This window comes from Phascolarctos cinereus, unplaced genomic scaffold, assembly GCF_003287225.1.
Source record: "Phascolarctos cinereus isolate Bilbo 61053 unplaced genomic scaffold, phaCin_HiC Scaffold_2;HRSCAF=192, whole genome shotgun sequence".
Classification (NCBI taxonomy): Eukaryota; Metazoa; Chordata; class Mammalia; order Diprotodontia; family Phascolarctidae; genus Phascolarctos; species Phascolarctos cinereus.
The window spans coordinates 114915285-114936397 of NW_027555625.1; the positions used below are offsets into that span (position 1 = coordinate 114915285).

The 21113-nt window shown below is 39.8% G+C and overlaps 1 protein-coding gene across 1 annotated transcript in view; it reads right to left on the minus strand.

Moving 5' to 3' along the window:
• The window catches only part of LOC110207549 (N(4)-(Beta-N-acetylglucosaminyl)-L-asparaginase-like), a 78773-nt gene that overhangs the window by 4989 nt on the left and 52671 nt on the right, over window positions 1-21113 (minus strand). Inside the window, 3 exon segments of the mRNA XM_020985211.2 lie at window positions 870-908; window positions 20156-20260; window positions 20459-20497. Of these exon segments, the coding sequence (XP_020840870.1) occupies window positions 870-908; window positions 20156-20260; window positions 20459-20497 (183 nt within the window).

Sequence of the window (21113 nt, forward strand, 5' to 3'; positions counted from 1 at the left end):
TGGGCTACAGGAAGAGAGGCACAGCTTCCAGGAATAAGGAGGCGAAAGTGCCTTCGTACTCTGTCCCAGTCACACCTCTTTGGGAGTAAGGTGCTCAGCTCTGGGTGCCTAAGTTTAAGGAGGGAAGTGGTAAAGACCATCTGAGAGGTCAGCTAAGATGGCCAAAGAACTTAGGTCCATATCATGTGAGGATGGGTTGAAGGGAATGATCAAGTTTGGAGACAAAGAGAAGACTCAAGAAGGATACAATGGTAGTCTTCAGAAGGTATTTGAAGAGCGGGAAGGAGGAGAAGACAATAAGCCCTTACTATGTGCCAGGCCCGATGCTAAACACTTTACAAACATCTCATTTGATCCTCATAACAACTCTGGGTTGTAGGTGCTGTTATTGTTATTTTTACAATTGAGGAAACTGAGGCAAACAGAGGTTAAGTGACTTGCCCAGGGCCACAAAGCTTGTAAGTGTCTGAAGCCAGATTTGAATTCAAGTAGTTTTCCTGACTCCAGGCCCTGTACTTTGTTCATTATGCCACCCAGCTGCCCCAGGAGAGAAAATAAATGTTTGTTAATTGAAAAAAAAATTTTTAAATAAAAAAATGCCATAATAAAATGCCCAGTAGTGGCATTTTAGAGTTAAGAGGTAGTCCAACTGCCTCATTTTACAAAGGAGAAAACTGAAGTTCATAGTGACTAAAGTGACTTGCCCAAGGTCACACAGTTATCTGGAAGACAATTAAGCATTCCTAATTTCCAGTCTGGTATTCTTTCTACTAAACCGCATGGTTAAAAATGGCAAAAACATAAATATTATCCAAATACATATAATCATTTTAAAAGCAAGAAAAATGTAGTTATATTAGCTGCTTCATTAGGACAAAAACACATGATCTTGTCTCCTTTCCCAGTTGCTGTAAATAAATTAAAAAAAGAGATGTCACAAATTTACCTGTAATACAGTCTATTTAAGAATCAATCATTCCTGCCCCCAAGGCACTTATAGCCTAACACTGCATTAAACAATATTTTGGGTAATCTTTTACCACTTAAAATGAATAATTAACACCTAAGTTATTCACATGAAGAAGTAAATTCTGATTATAGCTAATCTCATAGAACCACTGGATTCTTTCGTTACAATATTTTGTTTTAATAAACAGTTCTGCAGGAAATCATAGTCCTAAGACATGGAGATGACAAGCAGAGTATAACTTTCCCAGACTAACACACCTAGTGAATGTCAAGTGTCTGGGTTCAGATTTGGACTCAGCTCCTCCTGACTCCAGGGCCAGTGCTCTATCCACTGCACCACCTGGCTGCTCCCTTACAGCCTCTTTTGAAGTCAAGACTTCCGCATTCTGTAGCAAAGGAACACTCAGTATAACCAGATCAATTAGGGCCAGAATGCTATAAGGATCATCAAATCAGGAAGAGGGCTTTGAATCCACTATGAAGAGAGAGAGTGTTCTTGGACACAGCTTCCTTTTTTTCCTGCTCCAATGGACTGGACCTAGGGCTTTTAGGTGTTTGGGAGTTTACATGGTTTTTCTAGAAATAAAGGGGTGGTTTGTTATTGGGAATAGGGAATGAGGGAATTTGAAGGGTGATTTTAACTTGATGTCAGGGCAAAAGAATTGTAAATAGTACATGTCACATTTTTTCTTCACAATAATCCTATGAGGAAGATAATGCAAATATTATTATGTTATTAGTCTAAATTAACAGAAGGTGAATCTGAGGACTAGGGGCATAAAGCGACTTGTCCAAGCCGTATTGCTCTACTTTATCAGCTCAGGTCTCCTACAATAGGAAGCTTGGGGTCACAGCAGATAGATCTCAGGAACTGGGGTCAGGAAGACCTGAGTTCAAATGCAGCTTCAGACACTAGCTCTGTGTGACCCTGGGCAAGTCACTTAACCCTATATGCCTCAGTCTCCTCATTTATAAAATGAGGGTAGTAATGGCACTTATCTCCCAGGGTTACTGCGAGGATCAAATAAGATAATAATTGTAAATCACTTAGCATGATGCCTGGCATATAATAAAAGCTATATAAATATAATGATGATAACGATGATGACAGTTACATGGCCAAGTATTAGAAACTTGAAACACTGAAAAGTGTAACCTGATCAATAAAGCATTGTTACTACTAGCCATCCACTAGGACATAGAAATATTTTGACGGCAAGAAATTTTTTTGTGCTGTTTTACTTACAATGAGAATTTATAATTAATTTTATTTTCTGTACACTGAGAGACAGTGTTGCACAGTGGAAGAAAGCAGGATTCAGAACCAAGAACTCGGTTTAGGTCTCACCTCTGACACATACTGACTGTGACCTGGTGCAAGTCACCTAAACCTTTCAGGAGTCTAGGTAGCTCTCTAAGAGAAGATGCCAACCTGCTTTGGCAAGGGAATTTCCTTATCTCTATGGGAGTCCCCCATATTGATATAATCATAGGTCCTAGCCCTAGCCCTATCATGCATGCATTATAATACTGTGGAAAACACTTCAAATTTGTAAATAAATACATGTGTTGCAACAGATTAATCAGAACAAATTACATATATATATATATATATATATATATATATATATATATATAGAGAGAGAGAGAGAGAGAGAGAGAGAGAGAGAGAGAGAGAGAGTCTAATTTGCTAGAAGAGATGGAAGAAAGTGAAATAGAGGGCTCAATTCTAGGCCTTCTCAGGCAAGAAGGAGGGGAAGGCAACTCCGGGAAAAACATGGTAAGCATTAAAACAAAATCAAACCCGTTAACTTTAAAACCAGTTTTGACTATATATACATCCATCCATCCATACATATATATATATATATATATATTATATATATATATATATAATGAGTTTTATATAATTTTACCTGATTCTAATTCAATTCAATCAAATCAACAAAAATTTATTAAGTAACCACCATAACGATCCCAAATTTAGATATTACAATTCCTGCCCTTATGGTGTATGATGGGAAATATCACAACATAAACAGTAACCACAATACAAGATGGCCAGAGGCTGAATCTACCTAACACTAGAGGGCAGAGGGAGTTAAGGGGCAAACAATAAGCTTAAGGGTTCAAGGGAGCTTGCCGGTGCTCTCTCCCCCTCCCCCCCAAGTTTCCTTCCTCAGCTGGGAGTCAGTGAATGTTTCCTTCTTCTTGGCCTGCAGTCTGTGTGGACTTAACCAACTAGCATCTTGAGTGAAACTCCAATTCATGGTTTCCCATTCTTTTCCCTTCCTGCTTTCTCCATCAATGGACCCTAACAACAAGGACATGGAATCAACAGCACTTGCTGAGGGTAACTATGTAACTTCTTTCCTCCCATTCACTCCCATCACACCCACTTCTCAATCCTCTGCTGTTTGGCTTCCAACCTCATCGTTCTACTGGAACTGGTGATGTCTTAATCGCCAAGTCCAATGACCTTTTCTACAATCCTCATCCTCCTCGGCATTTGACAGTGCTGACCACTTCTCCTCCTGGGTGCTGGCCCCCCTGGATTTTTGTGACACTGCTCTATCCTAGTTCTCGGCCTGCCTGCTTGCTCCTTTCATAACTTAACTACCCCAAACACTCCCACACTCAGTCCGGGGTAGTAACCTGTTATATAGTCACAATCCACATTGCTCTCTTCTAATCTGAATTCTTATGTATCACATAGTCTAGCAATTAAGACTAACCCAGAGAAAACAAAGGTTGGCTCCCTAACTAGACTGCAAACTCTTTGAGGTCAGGAAATACATCTTATATTTAATTTTGTACCTCATAGCATAGTGCTTGGTGCTCATTAGGTACTTTTTAGGATTACAGGCTTAAGTATCCTTTATTAAATTAGCAGAATGGCAGATCAGAGCTGCTGTGACTTCCAAGTTGGTCCTCCAGGAACCGGCCCTTAAAGAGGCAGCTAGATCCTGTCAACAACACTGGCCTGGGAGTCAGATGACCTAGATTCTATTTGTGTGACCCCCAGAGACAAGACCCAATCCTTTAGGGCTACAAAATGGCACTGGACTAGATGACCTCTAAGAACTCTTTACTGACTGAATATATTCTATGAATCTCTAAGTTCTGAGGCGAATGTGAATACAGGTGTTAGGATGCAGAGGTCCACCATACCATAGGGCTGCAAAGGGGAGACTGAACAAGGCCTCCCAGAACAGGCTAAAAAGTCAAGTTAGCTCAGTGGAGCTTCGTGGAAGCTCATCGGTTCTGTTTAATTTAAGGGGAGATAACTGAACAAATGCTGCATGAAGAATGGTAATGATGTAAAATACTCCCTGAAGGGAGGTCTGCAGAGGTTCAACAGGCAAGCTTAGACGGCAAAATTATCTGGATAAAGCAGATGTCCAGGGCTGGACAAATGAGGTTACAATGTACTTATTCAATTTACCTGTCTCTGAACGTGACATATCCGGTCTGTTAAAGACAAGCAAAGTAGCAGTTTCACTGACAGTCAAGTAAATATAGAACTGATAAAGTAACTTGTTTCTAGCTTCAGAATAAAACCATAGTGACACAAAGGCCACCCAGGAAAGAAAGACCGCTCAGAAGTCAGTGGCATTTACATTCTGGACTTCCAAACCAGGCCCCCACCCCCACCCTTTAACCCATATTAACTGTAAGGGAAAGAAATATTCAGGGCCAAAACAACTCTTTTCTTTTATGGAGTATTTTGTAAATCAGGGCCCTCTCAGTGTTTGGTCTCAGTGTCTTATTTAATCTACTTGCACATCACTGCCAGGTGAATCATCCTAAAACACAGCTGTCACTCAGAAACCTCTAATGGCTCTCCATTGCCTGCTGAATAAAGCCCAAACTCTTCAGTCTGGAATCAAAGGCTCTCAAAAATCTGGCCTCAACCTATTATCCCAATTTTATCTCCCTTTATTCCACTACACAAATGGATCTCATTATTTTAATATGCCTATAACTCTCCTGTCTTTGTTCTTACCCTTTCCCTGTCATGACTGTTCTCATTCTCTTCCGTCTATGAAAATGCTAACTACCATGAGCTGCCCGTTGTAATTGTGGCTTAAATACATAGCTTTAGTCACTTAAAACTGCACCAGGACTTTTGGACACCCCATGCATATGTGTGTGTCACTTTAAGGTTTGTAAAAACCTTTTATGGACTTCATTGCATTTGATCCTCTTCACAACTCTGTAGGGGGTATGGACCGTTATTATCCCCATTTTACAGATGAGTAAACTGAGGCTCCAAGAGGCCAAATATATTTGTATGGAGGTGTTCCTGTTGGTCTCCCAAGTCCAGGGTTTTATCTACTTAGCTCTGAAAGGGCCTTGCTGGAAAGAGTGATGGATTTGAGTATCTGGAGTCAAATCCCTTAGCTTCTCTAAGTTTCAGTTTCCTCGTCTCTAAAATGTAGTGTCCACCTCACAGAGCTGTCAGTACAAATGAGGTGATACATATATAAAACACAAGGCAAGGCTTAAAGCTTTGTAGGTCTGTGTGTTGGGCACTGCTGCTCCTGCTAGTCCTTGTTCAAGGTTTCTTCCTTCTCCTTAAACCCTTCCGATGACCTTCCAGGAAAGTATCTTTCCTTCCTTAATCCTTTACTATCTATACAGCCTATTCAGTCCTTGTCAATTACTGCTTTGCCTTATTTATGTGTGCCAACAGCAAATTCTGGGGCTGCATCTGATGTTGCCTTGTATCCCCACAAAATGCCCAATGCTTCCCACAGAGCAGACATTCAACAAGTATTTGTAGGGGCAGCTAGGTGGCACAGTGCATAGAGTACTAGCCCTGGAATCAGAAGGACCTGAGTTCAAAACCAGCCTCAGACACTTGACACTTACTAGCTGTGTGACCCTGCTCAAGTCTCCATTGCCTAGCCTCCCCCTGCCCAAAAAATAAAAAAAACAACAATTACTTGTTGAACAATCTATATACCTATGGATAAAGTTGAGTGGTGATCACAAAAGACAATAAATACCTCTGTTTCCTTTAAATTCCATTACTGAAAAGGAAAAGCCAAAGGAGTAACTTTTTTTTTGGATGCAACAGTTTTAAGGCCTTGGGGGGGGGGAGTAGATCAGAAAGCTGTGATTCCACATACCTGGTTCTCTTCATAGCAACAATTTGGATTCTGTTCTATTCAAAACCGAGTTACTCAGAATAACTCAAAATATACACTTTAGATATATGTATGCAGGGCTTAAGGGGCTAGCAATATATTCCAAAAAGGACTATTTTTAGCACAGGATAACAATAAATAAGAATGTTATATCATGGTATGATACTGTTGATGCTCTTAAGTAGAGCTAATTAACTTCTGCTATTTTAGGGCAGAGCCAGAAAAGATTAAGAGGAAGCTATTATATCAAAATTTTCTAACTTGTTTGAGAATCCCAACATGGTGTGCTGTTGAATGTTATATGATATCTAGTAATCATGAGTGGAATTTTAAATAAGATTGGCATTTACAACTGTAGCCAAAAGGTACAAATACTTGGGGGTTGAATTGATAATTAATTAGTGAAATTATGGAGTGTGGGTAGGTACCCCAAGTTCTTTGGGTATTCATGGGAAATACCACAATCGGTGGTGGGAAACAGGGAGGCAATCACACTTTGTTTGGTTGGTTTTTTTAAAGCAGTTGGGATTAAGTGACTTGCCCAGGGTCACACAGCTAGTAAGTGTGAAGGGTTTGGTCTGAGTCCAGATTTGAACTCAGGTCCTCCTGACTTCAGGGCCGGTGCTCTATCCACAGCGCCACCTAGATGCCCCGGCAATCAGACTTCAGTTAGATACAGTGAGTATGGAGGCAAAAAGCCCTTTAAGGCAGGGACAAGCACTGAAAAAGGTACAGAGGCAGATGGCATGGCTCAGAAATGTGGGAATGGGACGATGAAGGCAGGTAGTGAGAGGAAGAGGTTGGTGGGTGAAGTATAGATTGTCACTCACATACATATGGATTAGTGTTGGGAGCACTGGCAGTATAGCCCTGACCAAGATGGGACAGTGTTCAAGGGGCAGGAGTTTGAGGAAACCGACCAACTCCTTCTTATCTGTACCATCTTGGGGTTAGACCATTAACATATCCAAATCATCTCAAAGTTACTGGTAAAACTTCAGTTATCAACAACTTTTTGATTTTCTGTAGATCTGGAACCTGATTGAAATTTACATATCATAGGACCTTGATGGCAGCACCAAGATGGCTTCTGCTGATTGGGCACACATTACCAGGATGTGAATTTTGGTTACTATATGACACAACTTGTATGTTACACTTCTTTGATCTTTAGGACAATTTGTACCCGACTTCCAGGTTCTCTTTTGAAATCTAATTTGCTACTATTGCTCCTTTGTACTGGCTACTTATAAACTTACTATACTGATGGGACTGGGGGACAGGGGAGGGAGAGAGGTAGCCAGGAGGACCAGAACAAGATACAATTTAAACATGGACACTCATTCATGTCTTACCTACCAAGCCAAATCAAGATTATTCTTAGCTTAACTTGAACTTAAAGATTCTAATTGAGTACCTGGTGTCATCTCATCACTGTGGAATGTTAAATCAATAAAAAACTCATATTGATACATGTTGCAAGAAGATTCATAACATGTAGAAGAAAAAGAACAATAAGGTAACTCACAGTCATTCATATAAAAGTATTCAGATAAGTAACTAGTAGTGGTGGTGATGGTATAGTAGTAGCAGCTAGGAGGCAGCTAAATCCTCTTAAACTTAAGCATTAATGAATCAGTGGATACAGTCCTGGGCTGAGTTAAAAAGACCTGAGCTCAAATCAGCCCTCAGATACATACTGTGTGACCCACAAGCAAGTCAGTTAATCTCTTATCTCAGTTTTCTCATCTATAAAATGGGGATAACAAAAGCACCTATCTCCTAGGGTTGTTGTGAGGATCAAACGAGATATTTGTCATTGTTGTTGTTTAGACACATCCAGCTCTTTGTGGTGCCATGGACAATAGCACGCCGGGCCCTTCTAGGCTCTACTATCTCTCCAAGTCCGTCCAAGGTCATGCTTGTTTTTTCTGACACCATCCATCCATCTCATCCTCTGCTCCCCCCTTTCCTTTTGCCTTCAACCTTTCCCAACATCAGCGTCTTTTCCTGTCTTCTCATTACGTGGCCAAAGTAGTTCATCTTCAGCATCTGACCTTCCAGTGAACAGCCTGAATTAACGTCTTTTAAGTATTGACTGATTGGAGTGCCTTGCTGTCCAACCGGCTCTTTAAGTCTTCTCCAGCACCACAAGTCAAAGGCGTCGATTCTGCAGTGCTCAGCTTTCCTTACAACCCAACTCTCACAACCATACGTTGCTCCTGGAAAAACCATAGCCTTGACTATATGGACCTTTGTCAGCAAGGTATTATCAGTGCTTTTTAGTATGCTATACAGATTTGCCATAGCTTTCCTTAGCAAACCTTAAAGTGCTGTAACTATTAGTAGTAGTAGTAAAAACTAATCTGACCAATAGGAGTGAAAAGAAAATTCAGGATGAGAGAGCAGTATATGGGGGGGGGCTGGGAAAGAACACTAGGTGGTGAAGTGATCTGGAGCCGAGTTCAAATCTGGTCTCAGACATTGCTGTATGACCCTGGGCAAGTCACATAACCCTGTTTGCCTGTTTCCTCATCTGTAAAATGAGCTGGAGAAGGAAAGAGCAAACCACTCCAGTATCTTTGCCAAGAAAACCCCCAATGGGGTCATGAAGAGCTGGACACGACTGAAAAATGACTAAATATATATATATATATATATATATATATATATATATATATGTGTGTATATATATATGTGTGTGTGTGTATATATGTATATATATGCATATATATGTATATACACAGATATATTCATATATAAATCTCCATATCAATTTTTCCTCAATAAATACATGAGGCATAACTGAAATAATGAGCCTTATTCCAGGAATCTCATAGGTAAATCAGCTTCATGATTTTATAGTTACACCTTCGTGTATTTTGGATTGAATTATTTTTTTCCATCTATTTAGAAGAGACTCCCTTGATTCACCCCATTATCAATTAATGTAAACACACAAGGGTCAAACTTCTGATTGAGGGAGGGAATAAGCACTTCTATACCACTTACTCTGTGTCAGGCACTATATTAAGAACTTTACAAATATTATTAAATTTGATACTGAGGTAGGTGCTGTTATTATTCCCATTTTACAGTTCAAAAACTGGGGCAAACAGGTTAAGTGATTTTTCCAGAGTTACACTGCCAGTAAGTGCCTGAGGTTGGATTTGAATTCAGTACTGATTCCGGACCAGTTTCTATCCAGAGTACCACCCTAGCAGCTGCTAAATGGCCAATTTCAATAAGTTGAACCAATCCATCATTCAGTCAAAGGTATACACTAAGTATACGGGGCTGACCACAACACTGTGTTTCGTTGTAGGTGCCACATTTTAAGGACACTGATATGCTAGTGTGTCCAAAGGTGGGTGACCAGGATAGCTATGGATTCTGAGTTTATGTTGTATGAGAATTCAGTTGAAGAACTTAGGAATGTTTAGCCTGGAAAAGAAAAGGCTCAGGTGGACATAACAGCTGTCTTCAGGTTGTCACAGAGGAGTTAAAACTTGTTCTGCTTGGTCCAGAAACCAGAAAACTAAGAGTGGGGGGGAAGTTACAGAGGCAAAACTCAGCTGGACACAAACATTTCCCAACAAAGCTCCTTTCCAAAGTGGGATAGGCTGCCTGGAGGCAGTGAGTTCCTTCTCAAAAGAAGTCTTGAATTGACCAGTCCTGGGAAGTCTCTTCTGATTCTGGAATTCTGTGATTTTGTGATATTATCACAGAAGTGTACTACTCTTTCACAATGTAACTTATTTGCAAAACAAAGTGAGTTAAATATTTTCTAGTTCCCACATTAGATTATAACTAGACTATAAGCTCTTTGAGGGTAAGGACTCTTTAAAAAAATTTTTTTATATTAATTTATTTTGATTTATCAACAATCACTTCCATAAGCTTTTGAGGTTTAAATTTTTCTCCCCCTCCCTCCCCAAGATGGCATGCAATCTGACATAGGCTATACACATACATTCCTATTAAACATATTTTCACATGTAAGGAAGAATTAGAACCAATAGGAGGAACTACCAGAAAGAGGAAACAAAACACAACAGAAGAAAAAAAAAAGCAAATAGTATGCTTCGATCTGCATTCAAACTCCATGGTACTTTCTTTGGATGTGGATAGCATTTTCCATCATGGAACCTTTGGAGGTGTCTTAGATTCTTACATTGCTGAGAAGGGCTAAGTCTATCAACATTAGTCATCGCACAATGTGACTGTTACTGTGTACAACATTCTCCTGGTTCTGCTGGTAAAGATTCTTTTAAAAATCATTTTATTCCCCTAGCAACAACCTCAGAGCACTTATTAACATTTAATAACATTAATATAGATAATAATTGGTTTATTAATTAATCTAGTAGGCACTTAGTAAGGGGGGAAGGGTCTACTTGCCTCTTGAAGGCAAGTCCTTAACATAAGGAATAAGTGAAATAAAGTAGGTGTTAATAACTTCATTGCAAAATCCCTTACTGTGGCTTTTTCTTGTGAGTAATTCTGAGTTGGGAAGCTAGGTGGTGCAGTGGATAAAGTGTTGAGCCACTCATCTTGCTGTGTTCAAATCCAGCCTCAGACACTTCCTAGCTGTGTGACTCTGGGCAAGTCACTTAACCCTGTTTGCTTCAGTTTCCTCATTTCTCAAATGAGCTAGAGAAGGAAATGGCAAACCGCTCCAGTATCTTTGCCAAGAAAACCCCCAATGGGGTCATGAAGAATTGGACAAGACTGAAATGACTGAACAAAAACTGATGAAATATCAGAGGTGGAAGTCCTGTATTTAAGATCAGGCAACATGGTTCGGGTTTGGTATTTTGATTCCATTAAGAATGGAATATTTGTTCATTATCTGTGAATGAATGAATGAGTAAATGAATGAATGAAAAACCACTCATTAAAGGTCTTGTTATGTGCAAAACACTGTGATACTGGACCAGGACTATTTAATTATAGGGTTGGTCTCTTAGTTTTTTCCCAACAGCCATGCCAACCAGTCTTTCCTCCAGCTCTCTTTTTCTTATTCTATTATACTCTGATTAGTAAGAGAAAGCGCTACTTTTTGTTCCTATTCACTCTGTAGCCTATTTCTTTTTCTCATTCTTCTTTCTTTCGATAAACCCTAAGACCAATGAAGGAACTGGTGCTATTCCTTTAGATCTAGTTATCCAGACCTAGACTTTTTTTTTAACTTTTTTTTTCCCATATGCTTTTGAGTCAAAAATTTTTCTCCCTTTCCCCCCCCCACCCTCCCCCAGACAGAGCACAATCTGACATAGGCTTTACATTTACATACCCATTAAACATATTTTCACATTAGTGAAGTTGTAAGTAAAAATTAAAACCAATAGGAGGAACCATCAGAAAGATGAAACAAAACTCAACAGAAGGTAAAAAAATAAGTGATAGCGGTTCGACTTCCATAGTTCTTTCTTTGGATGTAGACAGCATTTTCCATCCCGAGGCCTCTGGAGATGTCTTAGATCCTGGTAATGCTGAGAAGGGTTCAGTTTAACATTCTTAGTCATTGCATAACATGGCTGTTATTGTGTACAAAGTCCTCTTGGTTCTGCTCACTTCACCAGACCTAGACTTTTAAACAAGATCCAGTACCCACATTCACATCAGGACTCATTCAAAACAAGGAAATATTTAGGAAAGAGTAAACAGATTTGAAAAAACTAATAAGGGGATGCATAATATCCACATTAGTCCCCTCCCCTCAGAAATGACTTTGCATCTATTTAATATATATTTTGGATCTAATCTTCTGTGTGCATGTTGCTTTCTCCCAATGGAATGTAAATTCCTCAAAGGCGAATACTGTTGGGTTTGTATCTTTAGCATCTAGTACTGTGGCTGGCACATAGCAGGAGTTTAATAAATGCATATTGAATGAATGAATGATAATCATGTATTTACTCTCAAAAAATCATGCAACTTGTGCTTCTTTTTTTTTTTTTTACAAACTTTTTCTCCTGTTGACTGGGTACTGAGTTTCTGTTGTTAGTTAATTCAGTTAACATTTCTTAGATTTCATTGACCCCATTTTTTCTTCCATTTCTTCCGTATCAGCTGCAAACATGAAGTAAATTTGAAAACATCTTGTCGCAGAGGCACTACATGCCCACATTTGGAACACTCACCACAGTAACATACATGGCACCAGTGACATACAAGCTAGCTATTTCCTTATATTCTACCAGCCTTGATCATTGCCTTATAATCATCTAAGATTCTGCAAATATATTCTGTTCCCTGTATTGTCACTGCCATGTCATGGTGTTATACCGAGAAATGAACGAGTTGACCACCCAAGCTAATTTTAAATTGTGGACTTTATTAGCACACGGCTGCCAGGGATATTCACATCCAAATCAAGCAGCCCCCATCAGGGGTTGAGCTAAGGTTTATATAGGGAGTATACAGGACAGGGAGGAGGATGGATCTTTGAAGTCTGGCTGGTCAAGGACACCCTTCTCCCTCTGTGTAGATATGATAATGCTCTGCAAACTTTCCTGAGCAGCCAGATAAGGGTCTTGCTGAGGCCCATGCATGAATACTGCTAGGCACAGCGTCCTTGGGCTGGGGAGTGGTTGTTAGAGATAGTGTTTCTGAGACTAGGGAGGCATTTTGGGGCAAAAGTATAAGCACAAGCACCCGAGCACCCCATCATTACAAATCAGAGATCACACAAACCAGACAAGGTGTCCTGGTTTCTGGTATAAACATAATTATCTAAAGCCATTGTATTGCAAGTTTTCTTATCCATTTGCTTTGGAGGTAGGGGCTGTGCTTAAGCCATGCAGGAGTACATTTCACTATTGTTTAGATTTAGGAGGAAAGAGGTCTGGGGCAAGATTAAGCAGCAACTTCTGCTTTCCATTGCCTAAAGGGCCCTACTACCTAAATGGTAAAATAATGTTCTGCATTACAATGGCCTCTACCTTGCGGCTTCTCTTGATTGCAAAGTCAGCTAATATTTTAATTGTGAATTCAAAAAAGGAATCAGTCATATTTTAAACTATTTTTTCTCCTGGATATTCAGTTTTTAAATCCTACATTTTGGGTTGATGTGCAGAGGTTAACCCAGGATGATTACTCTTATAAAAGACAGCATTACCACTAAATAAACATTTATTAAGACCCTGCGATGTGCAGGGCATTGCGCTAAGTGTTGGGGATGCAAAAAGAGGCAAAAGGCAGTCCCTGCCCTCAAGGAGTTTACAATCTAATGGGTCTGTCGCATTAGTTTAACAGGTTATCATCTAACAGCATCTAATAAAAGTTAGGCAGGTAAAGGGGAGTGCTGGCTGAACTGGGAAACAGAAGGACTGAGTTCTGGTTCCAACTCAGTCACTTGCCTACCATGGTAGGGCATAGACAAATCAATCTAAGCTCTCTGTGCAACATCCCTGAAAGAGAAAACAGAATAATTTGTTTTCTATTCCACAAGCGTATTTGTTATGAAAATAAAAACTATATAAAAATGAAACACACCCCAATAACTTTACTAGGCCCTTCAATGCTTTATAAACATAAAAATGATTACACTGATAAAACAGGAACCAGTTCTCATCCTATTAATATTCCTCAAAATACAATGCTTGAGGAAGCTAAGTGGGAGTGATTAGGAGGGGCTTAGAACACACTGAACCAGACTCTTAGGAGTGCACAAGTCCCTCCTTGATAGAAAGAGAATTATTGCCTACTTGCTCCAAAAGTACATGCACTTTTAGGGTTTCGAGATTTTTAAAAGCCTATTAAAGATGGAAAATAACAAACATTTAAAATTGCCAGTTTCTCACTACAGGCTAATCAAAATCCCATTGGTGTTTATTCAATTTTTCTCCTGGTCTAATTAGGTTTGGAGAAAAAAGAGCATATATTTATTAAGCTTTTCTTGATGGTCACAAACCCTCCCTTTAAGGTTCTTTCTCTCAAAGAAATCATAGAGGACAAATATTTAGTGGCAAAAAAAAAAAGAGCATTAAATGCCCAGTATGTTCAGAGTAGTAGGCAATGGAAGAGAAAAAAAACCTGAGCAAGACAAGATCTCTCACCTGATTGAGGCTTCCAACCAACTACTAAAGACTGTAGAACAAAATGAAAAGTTCCCCTTTACAGCAGTACTTCTGGGCTACAGTTCTATTATCCTTTTGGTTGAAACACAGGATTTGAGGTAATAGGATTTTAGGTCTGGCAAGAGCCTTAAAGGTCAATCACACTGAAAAGGAGAAAAGAAAAAAGAACAGGAACTAAAAGAGAAAATAGAAGTAAACTTTAAATTACTTGAGATTTCAGCTCAGAGGCAATTTCTTTTACAGAGACTTTCCTCTACTGGAATTGGCCTCAAAGATCATCTATATCTGGGACCCTCTTTTTAGAGATGGAGACTAAGAGCCAGAGAAGTAGCATGGTTTTCCTGCAGGTCGTACAGCAAATTCAGTGACAAGAACAGGCCTAGAGCCAATATATCCTGGCTTTCCACTCCACCATACTACAACCCATGAAAAGAAAAATGGACATGATGATGGGAAAAGGAGAGTTTGTTTTGCTTGATTTAAAAATAAAAGTAATATGTATTTATTTGGGCATTTTAAAGAAAAAGAACAACTGAATTTCAGACCTAGAAGGAGACTCAATCCCCTTATTTTACAGGCAATGGAACAAGGACCCAGACAGGTCACATACAGACTTGTCCAAACTCAGAAAATGGCCAAGCCAAGATTAGAACCCAAATCTCCTGAATGATGGAAAGAAAGGAAGAATGGTAGGGCAAAGGCAGATGGGACATGAATGGACAAGAACAACATACAGAAAAAAATGAAGTGGTCACAATATTGTTATTCCACAAGCAAAATTAGGCCAAGTTTAGTGTAACGTTTTGAAGGTGTCTTCAGCTTAGTGCTTGTTCCAGCACAAGAAAAACCTTCCACCACTACAGCTCTGAGTAGTGATTACAGACTTTTATTGAATACAACTCACTGGGGAAGTTGGAGGAGCTGTCCAAACAAAAGTGGATATGATAAGCAGGGGGCTTACCCATCAGAGGCACAGAACAGGTGCAGAGGAGGGCAGGATTTTCTGGAGGACTTGGACAGTTGCTCCGGAAGGAGTCCACTGGTCTGGTCTGGCAGAAGCCCTATAAGGGGTTCTAGGGGACTTCTCTTCATATTAGGCAGGTGAGTGGATATTCACAAACCTGGATGAAGACTCCTGGAGGGAGCTAAGGAAATCCTGCAAATTCTTTTTAAAAATCTTCATAATCATGGCTCTGGTACTAATTTTATTGGGTTGTTTTTAAGTGCGGGAAGTTGCCCCAGGGGCACAGTGGACTGGATGTGTGTGTGCGTGTGCATATGTGTGCACGTGCACACACACGCGCACACACACACACACACACACACACACATACTGCTAAGGCCCCCTTGGGATTTCTAGCTTTGTTTTAAGGCAGAAGGTATTTAAATGACTAATTCACCTTAGAGAAAATCTGTTCTGAGCTTATTCTAAAACTGCAAAATTACGGTAAACATCTTTGAATAATTACTATCATACTATGATAAAATATATCCAGTTTAAGATCTTATAAAGAAATCTGTATGCATAATAAATTCAATTTATGCACTCCCAAGGAAAGACAAGATGAATCACATTTGTCAATATCCAAAGTAGTGGTTCTTTGGTGAGTAGGTTTGTAACATTCTTATGGCACCAAATCTATTCTTCTAGGATAAAGATAAATTGCTAAAATGAAATCGTTTAGTGACTCTCTATTATCTAAAAATGAACGTTTTAATATCTAGAAGAAAATACCTTCCTAGACAACTGGAGAGACCAGATCCTTGAAGGATCTGAGTAATCCACTTCATTCTATTCATTATAAGGTGCTTCTCTTCCTGGTCTACATCTCAAAAACCTTTAACAACATCCCCCATCCTCTCTTCCTTTACTCCAATTTCTGATGAAGAGATAGCCCTTCTTTAAAAATCTCCCTCAGGGGCAGCTAGGTGGCACAGTGGATAGAGTACCAGCCCTGGAGTCAGGAGGACCTGAGTTTAAATCCGGACTCAGACACATAACACTCACTAGCTGTGTTACTCTGGGCAAGTCATATAAACCCAACTGCCTCACCAAAAAAAGAAACCCTTTTAAAAAAATCCATATATACTCTGGATCCCATCCTCTCCCATCTTCTCAAGCAGACTGCCCCCACAACCATTCCCTCTTTCTAATCCTCAATCTGCTGGCTCCTTCCCTTCTGCCTACAAATAATCCAAGGTCTTCTCATCCTTAAAGAAATTTCAATTGATCCTACCACCCCCTCAAGCCATCATCCTATTTCTCTCCTATCTTTCACAGCCAAACTCCTAGAATAAACTGTTTACTTCCTTTCCTCTGATTCCCTTCTTGACCCCCTGCAATCTCTGTTTGAATACAACAGTCAAATGAAACCGTTCTCTTCAAAGTTACCGATGATTTTTAAATTGACAAAACTAATGGCCTTTTCTCCACATCCATATAAAACTCTGCAATGTCTGGCACTGTTGACCGCCTCTCCTCCTGGATACTCTGCCTCTTCTGAGTTTTTGTGACCCTGCTCTTTGAGTTCTTTTCTTACCTGACTGCTCCTTCTTTCTTTTTTAAATTTTTTAATTTTTTAAATTTTTAGGCAATTGGGGTTAAGTGACTGGCCCAGGGTCACACAGCCAGTAAGTGTCAAGGCCGGATTGGTCTGAGGTCAGATTTGAACTCAGGTCCTCCTGACTTCAGGGCTGGTGCTCTACCCACTGCACCACCTAGGTGCCCCCTGACTTCTCAGCCTACCTTGAGGGATCATTATCTCTAGGTTCTGTTCTCTGTAGGAGTTTTCCAAGGCTCTGTCTTTGGTCCTCCTTGTCTCTTTACACTCTCTAGGTGAGCTCGTTAATTCCCATTGTTTTAATCACCATCTGTTCTCACGTTCACTATCTATACCTTCAAACTCTTCCAAACATCCTTATTTCCGTTAGGGGCAAGCTTCTCCTTCTAGTCATTCAGGTCCACAATCTTGGACTCATTTCTGAGTCTTTGCTTTTCTTCTCCCCCATACCCAATCAGTTGCCCAACCTTGTTGATCCTACCTTCACAGCATCCCGTGGTCAGTGAGACAATATGCATGCATGAGTTCAATTCCTCATACTTCTTAGTAGAGTGCCCAGCACATAGTAGGTGCTTAACAATGCTTGCTGACTGATTGCTTTCTTGCCTGGACTACTGCAACAATCTCTGAATTTGTCTCCCTACATCAAGTCTCTCTCTCTAATCTATTCTCTGTATATTTTTCAAAGTGACACTGATGGGGGCAGGGCCCAAGCCAAGATCTTCGCCCTTTGCCCCAAAGGGAATCTGACTCACAGGCCCCAGACCCTCATCTCCCCTTGAAAGCCCTTTAGATCTTATTCAGATGCACCTTCAACCCTTGCCCTGAATAGAATCTGGCTCCTGTTTGTCTACAGGACCCAGAAAACCCTTAAACCTTCAAATTTCCTAATCAACTCCCCTCATATCCCTTTGAAAGCCTTAGGCTCCCTTTTGTCTACAGGCCTCAGAAAGGCCTTCCTTTATCTCCTTTTGAAAGTCCTAGCCCCACCTTGATTTTGTACAGATGCCTTCCAGACTTCTGCCTTCCTGTTCCCTCCATTAGCTATTCCCATTGTCTACTTAATTTCTTAGACCTCCCCAATTAGAATTCTTACCTAGACCCTTTTCCCAACCCCCTTCTCTGGCCACCCAAAGTTACTTTAGTATTTAAGATCCACCTTGGCCTTCATTCAGATGCTGAGAATCTCACTCTCAAAAGGCTGAGAACTTCTCAAGCCCGCTCCTCTTTAGGGGCATCACCCAGTTGAGAACCTCTCATGCCCGCTCGTCTTTACGGGTGTCACCTGGTCAACGTGATTTATCACTAATAAACTTTTCCTCTGGCTGAAGATTTGAGTTGAATTCATTCAGCAGGGCCTGGTACAGCAATCTTGGGGTCCCAGCACCCCAAAAGTCCTAGACCTCTTCAACACTCCTAAAATATACCTCTGAGCATCTCATTTCTTGGCTCAGTAAACTTGTGACTCCCTACAACTTCTAGGATAAAAAACAATTTCTATTGTTTGCCATTTAAAACCTGGCTCCAAAATATCTTCCTAACCTTATACATATTATTACTCACCTCTACATACTCGATGGTCCATCCAGATGGGCCTTCTTGTTGTCCCTCACACAGGACAACCCTTGTTTAACTCTGTGTACAGCCTGTTGTTCTCCACTCCCTCTTCACCTCTATCTCTTAGAATCCCACATTTCCTTGAAGGCTCAACTCAAGCACCATCTCTTACTTCAACACTACTGAAGTGTTTCCTGATTCCCCTCACCCCTCTAACTGCCAGTGTCTCCTCTCTAAAATTATCTTGTACTTATTCTTAAATATCTGATTCTTATATGTGTACATGTTGTCTCCTCCAATAGAACCTAAGCTTCTTATGGACAAAGGTGGTTTCATTCTTGCCTTGTATGTCTACCAGAGTGCCCGGCACTAGAATTTTTTTTGGGGGGAGGAAGTTTCCCCTCCAGGAAAAGCCTGATCTGGCATTTCACAAGGAAAATACATAAGGCATAAAACAGAGAACTAGCTAGGGGTCAGGTGAACCAGGTTCAAGACTCAGGTTTGGCCACTCCAAACTCTGGAATCTTGGGCAAATACCTTAAACACATTAGCATCAGTTACCTCGTCTCTAAATGGACCACTGGAATAGAGGGTAGATGTCTCAAAAGTCTGTTTCTGCTCTGAAGACTCCATTAAAATTTTTTTTAGCACCTGTGATTTTGCTGGTATGGAGAACTTCCAGTGAAGAAATTTCCTTCATCAAGGCACATAAGCAATTTGCAACTTGAAGTCTTAGAGAGCTGCTGGGGCTCAAAGGAGCTAAGTGATTTTAGGCTTAAACAGAAAGCATGTGTCAGACTCAGGAATCTGACTCAGGGGTGTACTTGGCTCCACAGCCAATTATTACATTTTGAATGTGAATATTTACACCTTGAAGGCTGAAATATGCAATGAATTAGGGCTTGCTTTAGTGTGTTGATTGTCTAGACTTAAGAAAAAAAAACATAAGGCAGAAGGGTCAGATAAGGAATTCAGTGATTTAAGTGTGAAAAGCATTCATTATCTAATACATATGAAAAATTGGGGGCTACCAAAACCAAAAGAAAGCACATAACTGTTGCTCAGAAAGAGCTGATAGTTGAGTGGTGGGAATTACAATATGATCCTGCTATCCCTCCTATCCCATTTGTGGAGTCAAGGCCTGGTCAATGACAGGTTAATGTAGTTAACTGAAGTGGAAAGAAAACACAAAGTTGAAGACCAACACTTCTGGGTTTCTGGCCATTTCTGGCTCCTGCTAGTAATCTACGGCAGGTTTCCTACTATTGTAAATGGTGGCTGTTCAGGGAGAGCCTAAAGATAGATAAGGGAGGTACTACGAGAAGTGCAGTCACGGAACCATGTTGGGTTCTGCTGGGCACATACATGCATGCTCAGGATTTAGTCTTAAAATTAAAATACTTTTTATTAACTTGCCTTATGTAGTAGGACTTCTGAGAAGAACAGACATTAGCATGCTTAGTAGCTTCCAACTGTTACACTCCTTCACTGTCCCACATCTCTAAGACAAGCTTAAATGCTACCTACCTTTTTCTGTACTTGTACGCAAAAACAAACTCATTACATGCAAAGATATACTCTTTAAGGGAGGATGATCATGGGATCACAGATTTAGGACTGGAAGGGACCTCAAAGGCCATATAACCCAATCCTCTCATTTACAGACAAAGAAACAGAGTCCCAGGAAGGTACACCTCTTTGTACTTTTTCCTTCATGCCCTATCTTCTGACCTTCCCCCTTACTTCGTGGAGCTGGTTAGTGGCAGGAGGCTAAGCTACGGATAGGGTTTCCTCCCCATCTTCCTCAATAACTTCAGGACTAATAAAGCACAATAAAAAAAATTCAGCTGATAATCTGCATACAGACCACACCCTGGCAAAGGAGAATCTCCCACTCTGCCAGGATAGTTAAAGGGAGAGCTTGATGTAGATACACCTATGGAGATAAAGTTGAAATTTTATTTGAAGTTTGTTTGTCCTTCAAACTACAGAAAGGAAGAAAAAAGAGGCAATTTAAAGTTCCATTTTCTTTTCCATGCCTTAATGATACATTCTGCTAAGTTTTCTCTTTCCAAATTCTTCTCATTTTATTCTTTTTTACAGAGACAAAATACTACATTTAATTCTTTCTTACCAACAGTTATTTTTCCATGAACATCCAAGGCAATGAGACATGTAAGGAAAATGCAAAAAGAAATGGAATCACAACTCTAGCAGCATTAATTGTTCTGACAATGATAGTTGATTCATGTCTGGGGTGTTTCTGAATTTGTAGATGACCATTCACCCAATTAATATGACTGGTTTAAAGACTGCCATTTCCAAAAGGAAAATATATCCCAATTACTCAACCTTTTCTCTGAAAATATGTATTAGCAGGAAGTCTTGAATTTCATTGCTGATAGGAATGAGGCTCAGTCAGAAAGAACTTCATTAAAGTCCTTCAGGAAATCAATTTTTGATTTTATGATTATTTAGAAGATAAAAGTGCTGTCTCATAGCTCCAAAAGATTAATTTTGAATAATAAATAATTTAGGTAGCTAAAAAAAGACCAGAGTTTTTAGGTTCATGTACTGTTATAAAACAATACATTTTATTTTTAAAATGTCGCTGAATTGCACATTTAAATAGAAAAATCCCATAAAATCTGTATGTTTAAATTTATTTCCTCATAAAGAATTCACAGGAAATATTTACTATATATATATATACATAATTATAATAGGAATTGTGATGAATGTCATATGAGTAAGGGTATACTACATTATCACAATGATGGAGTTTGATC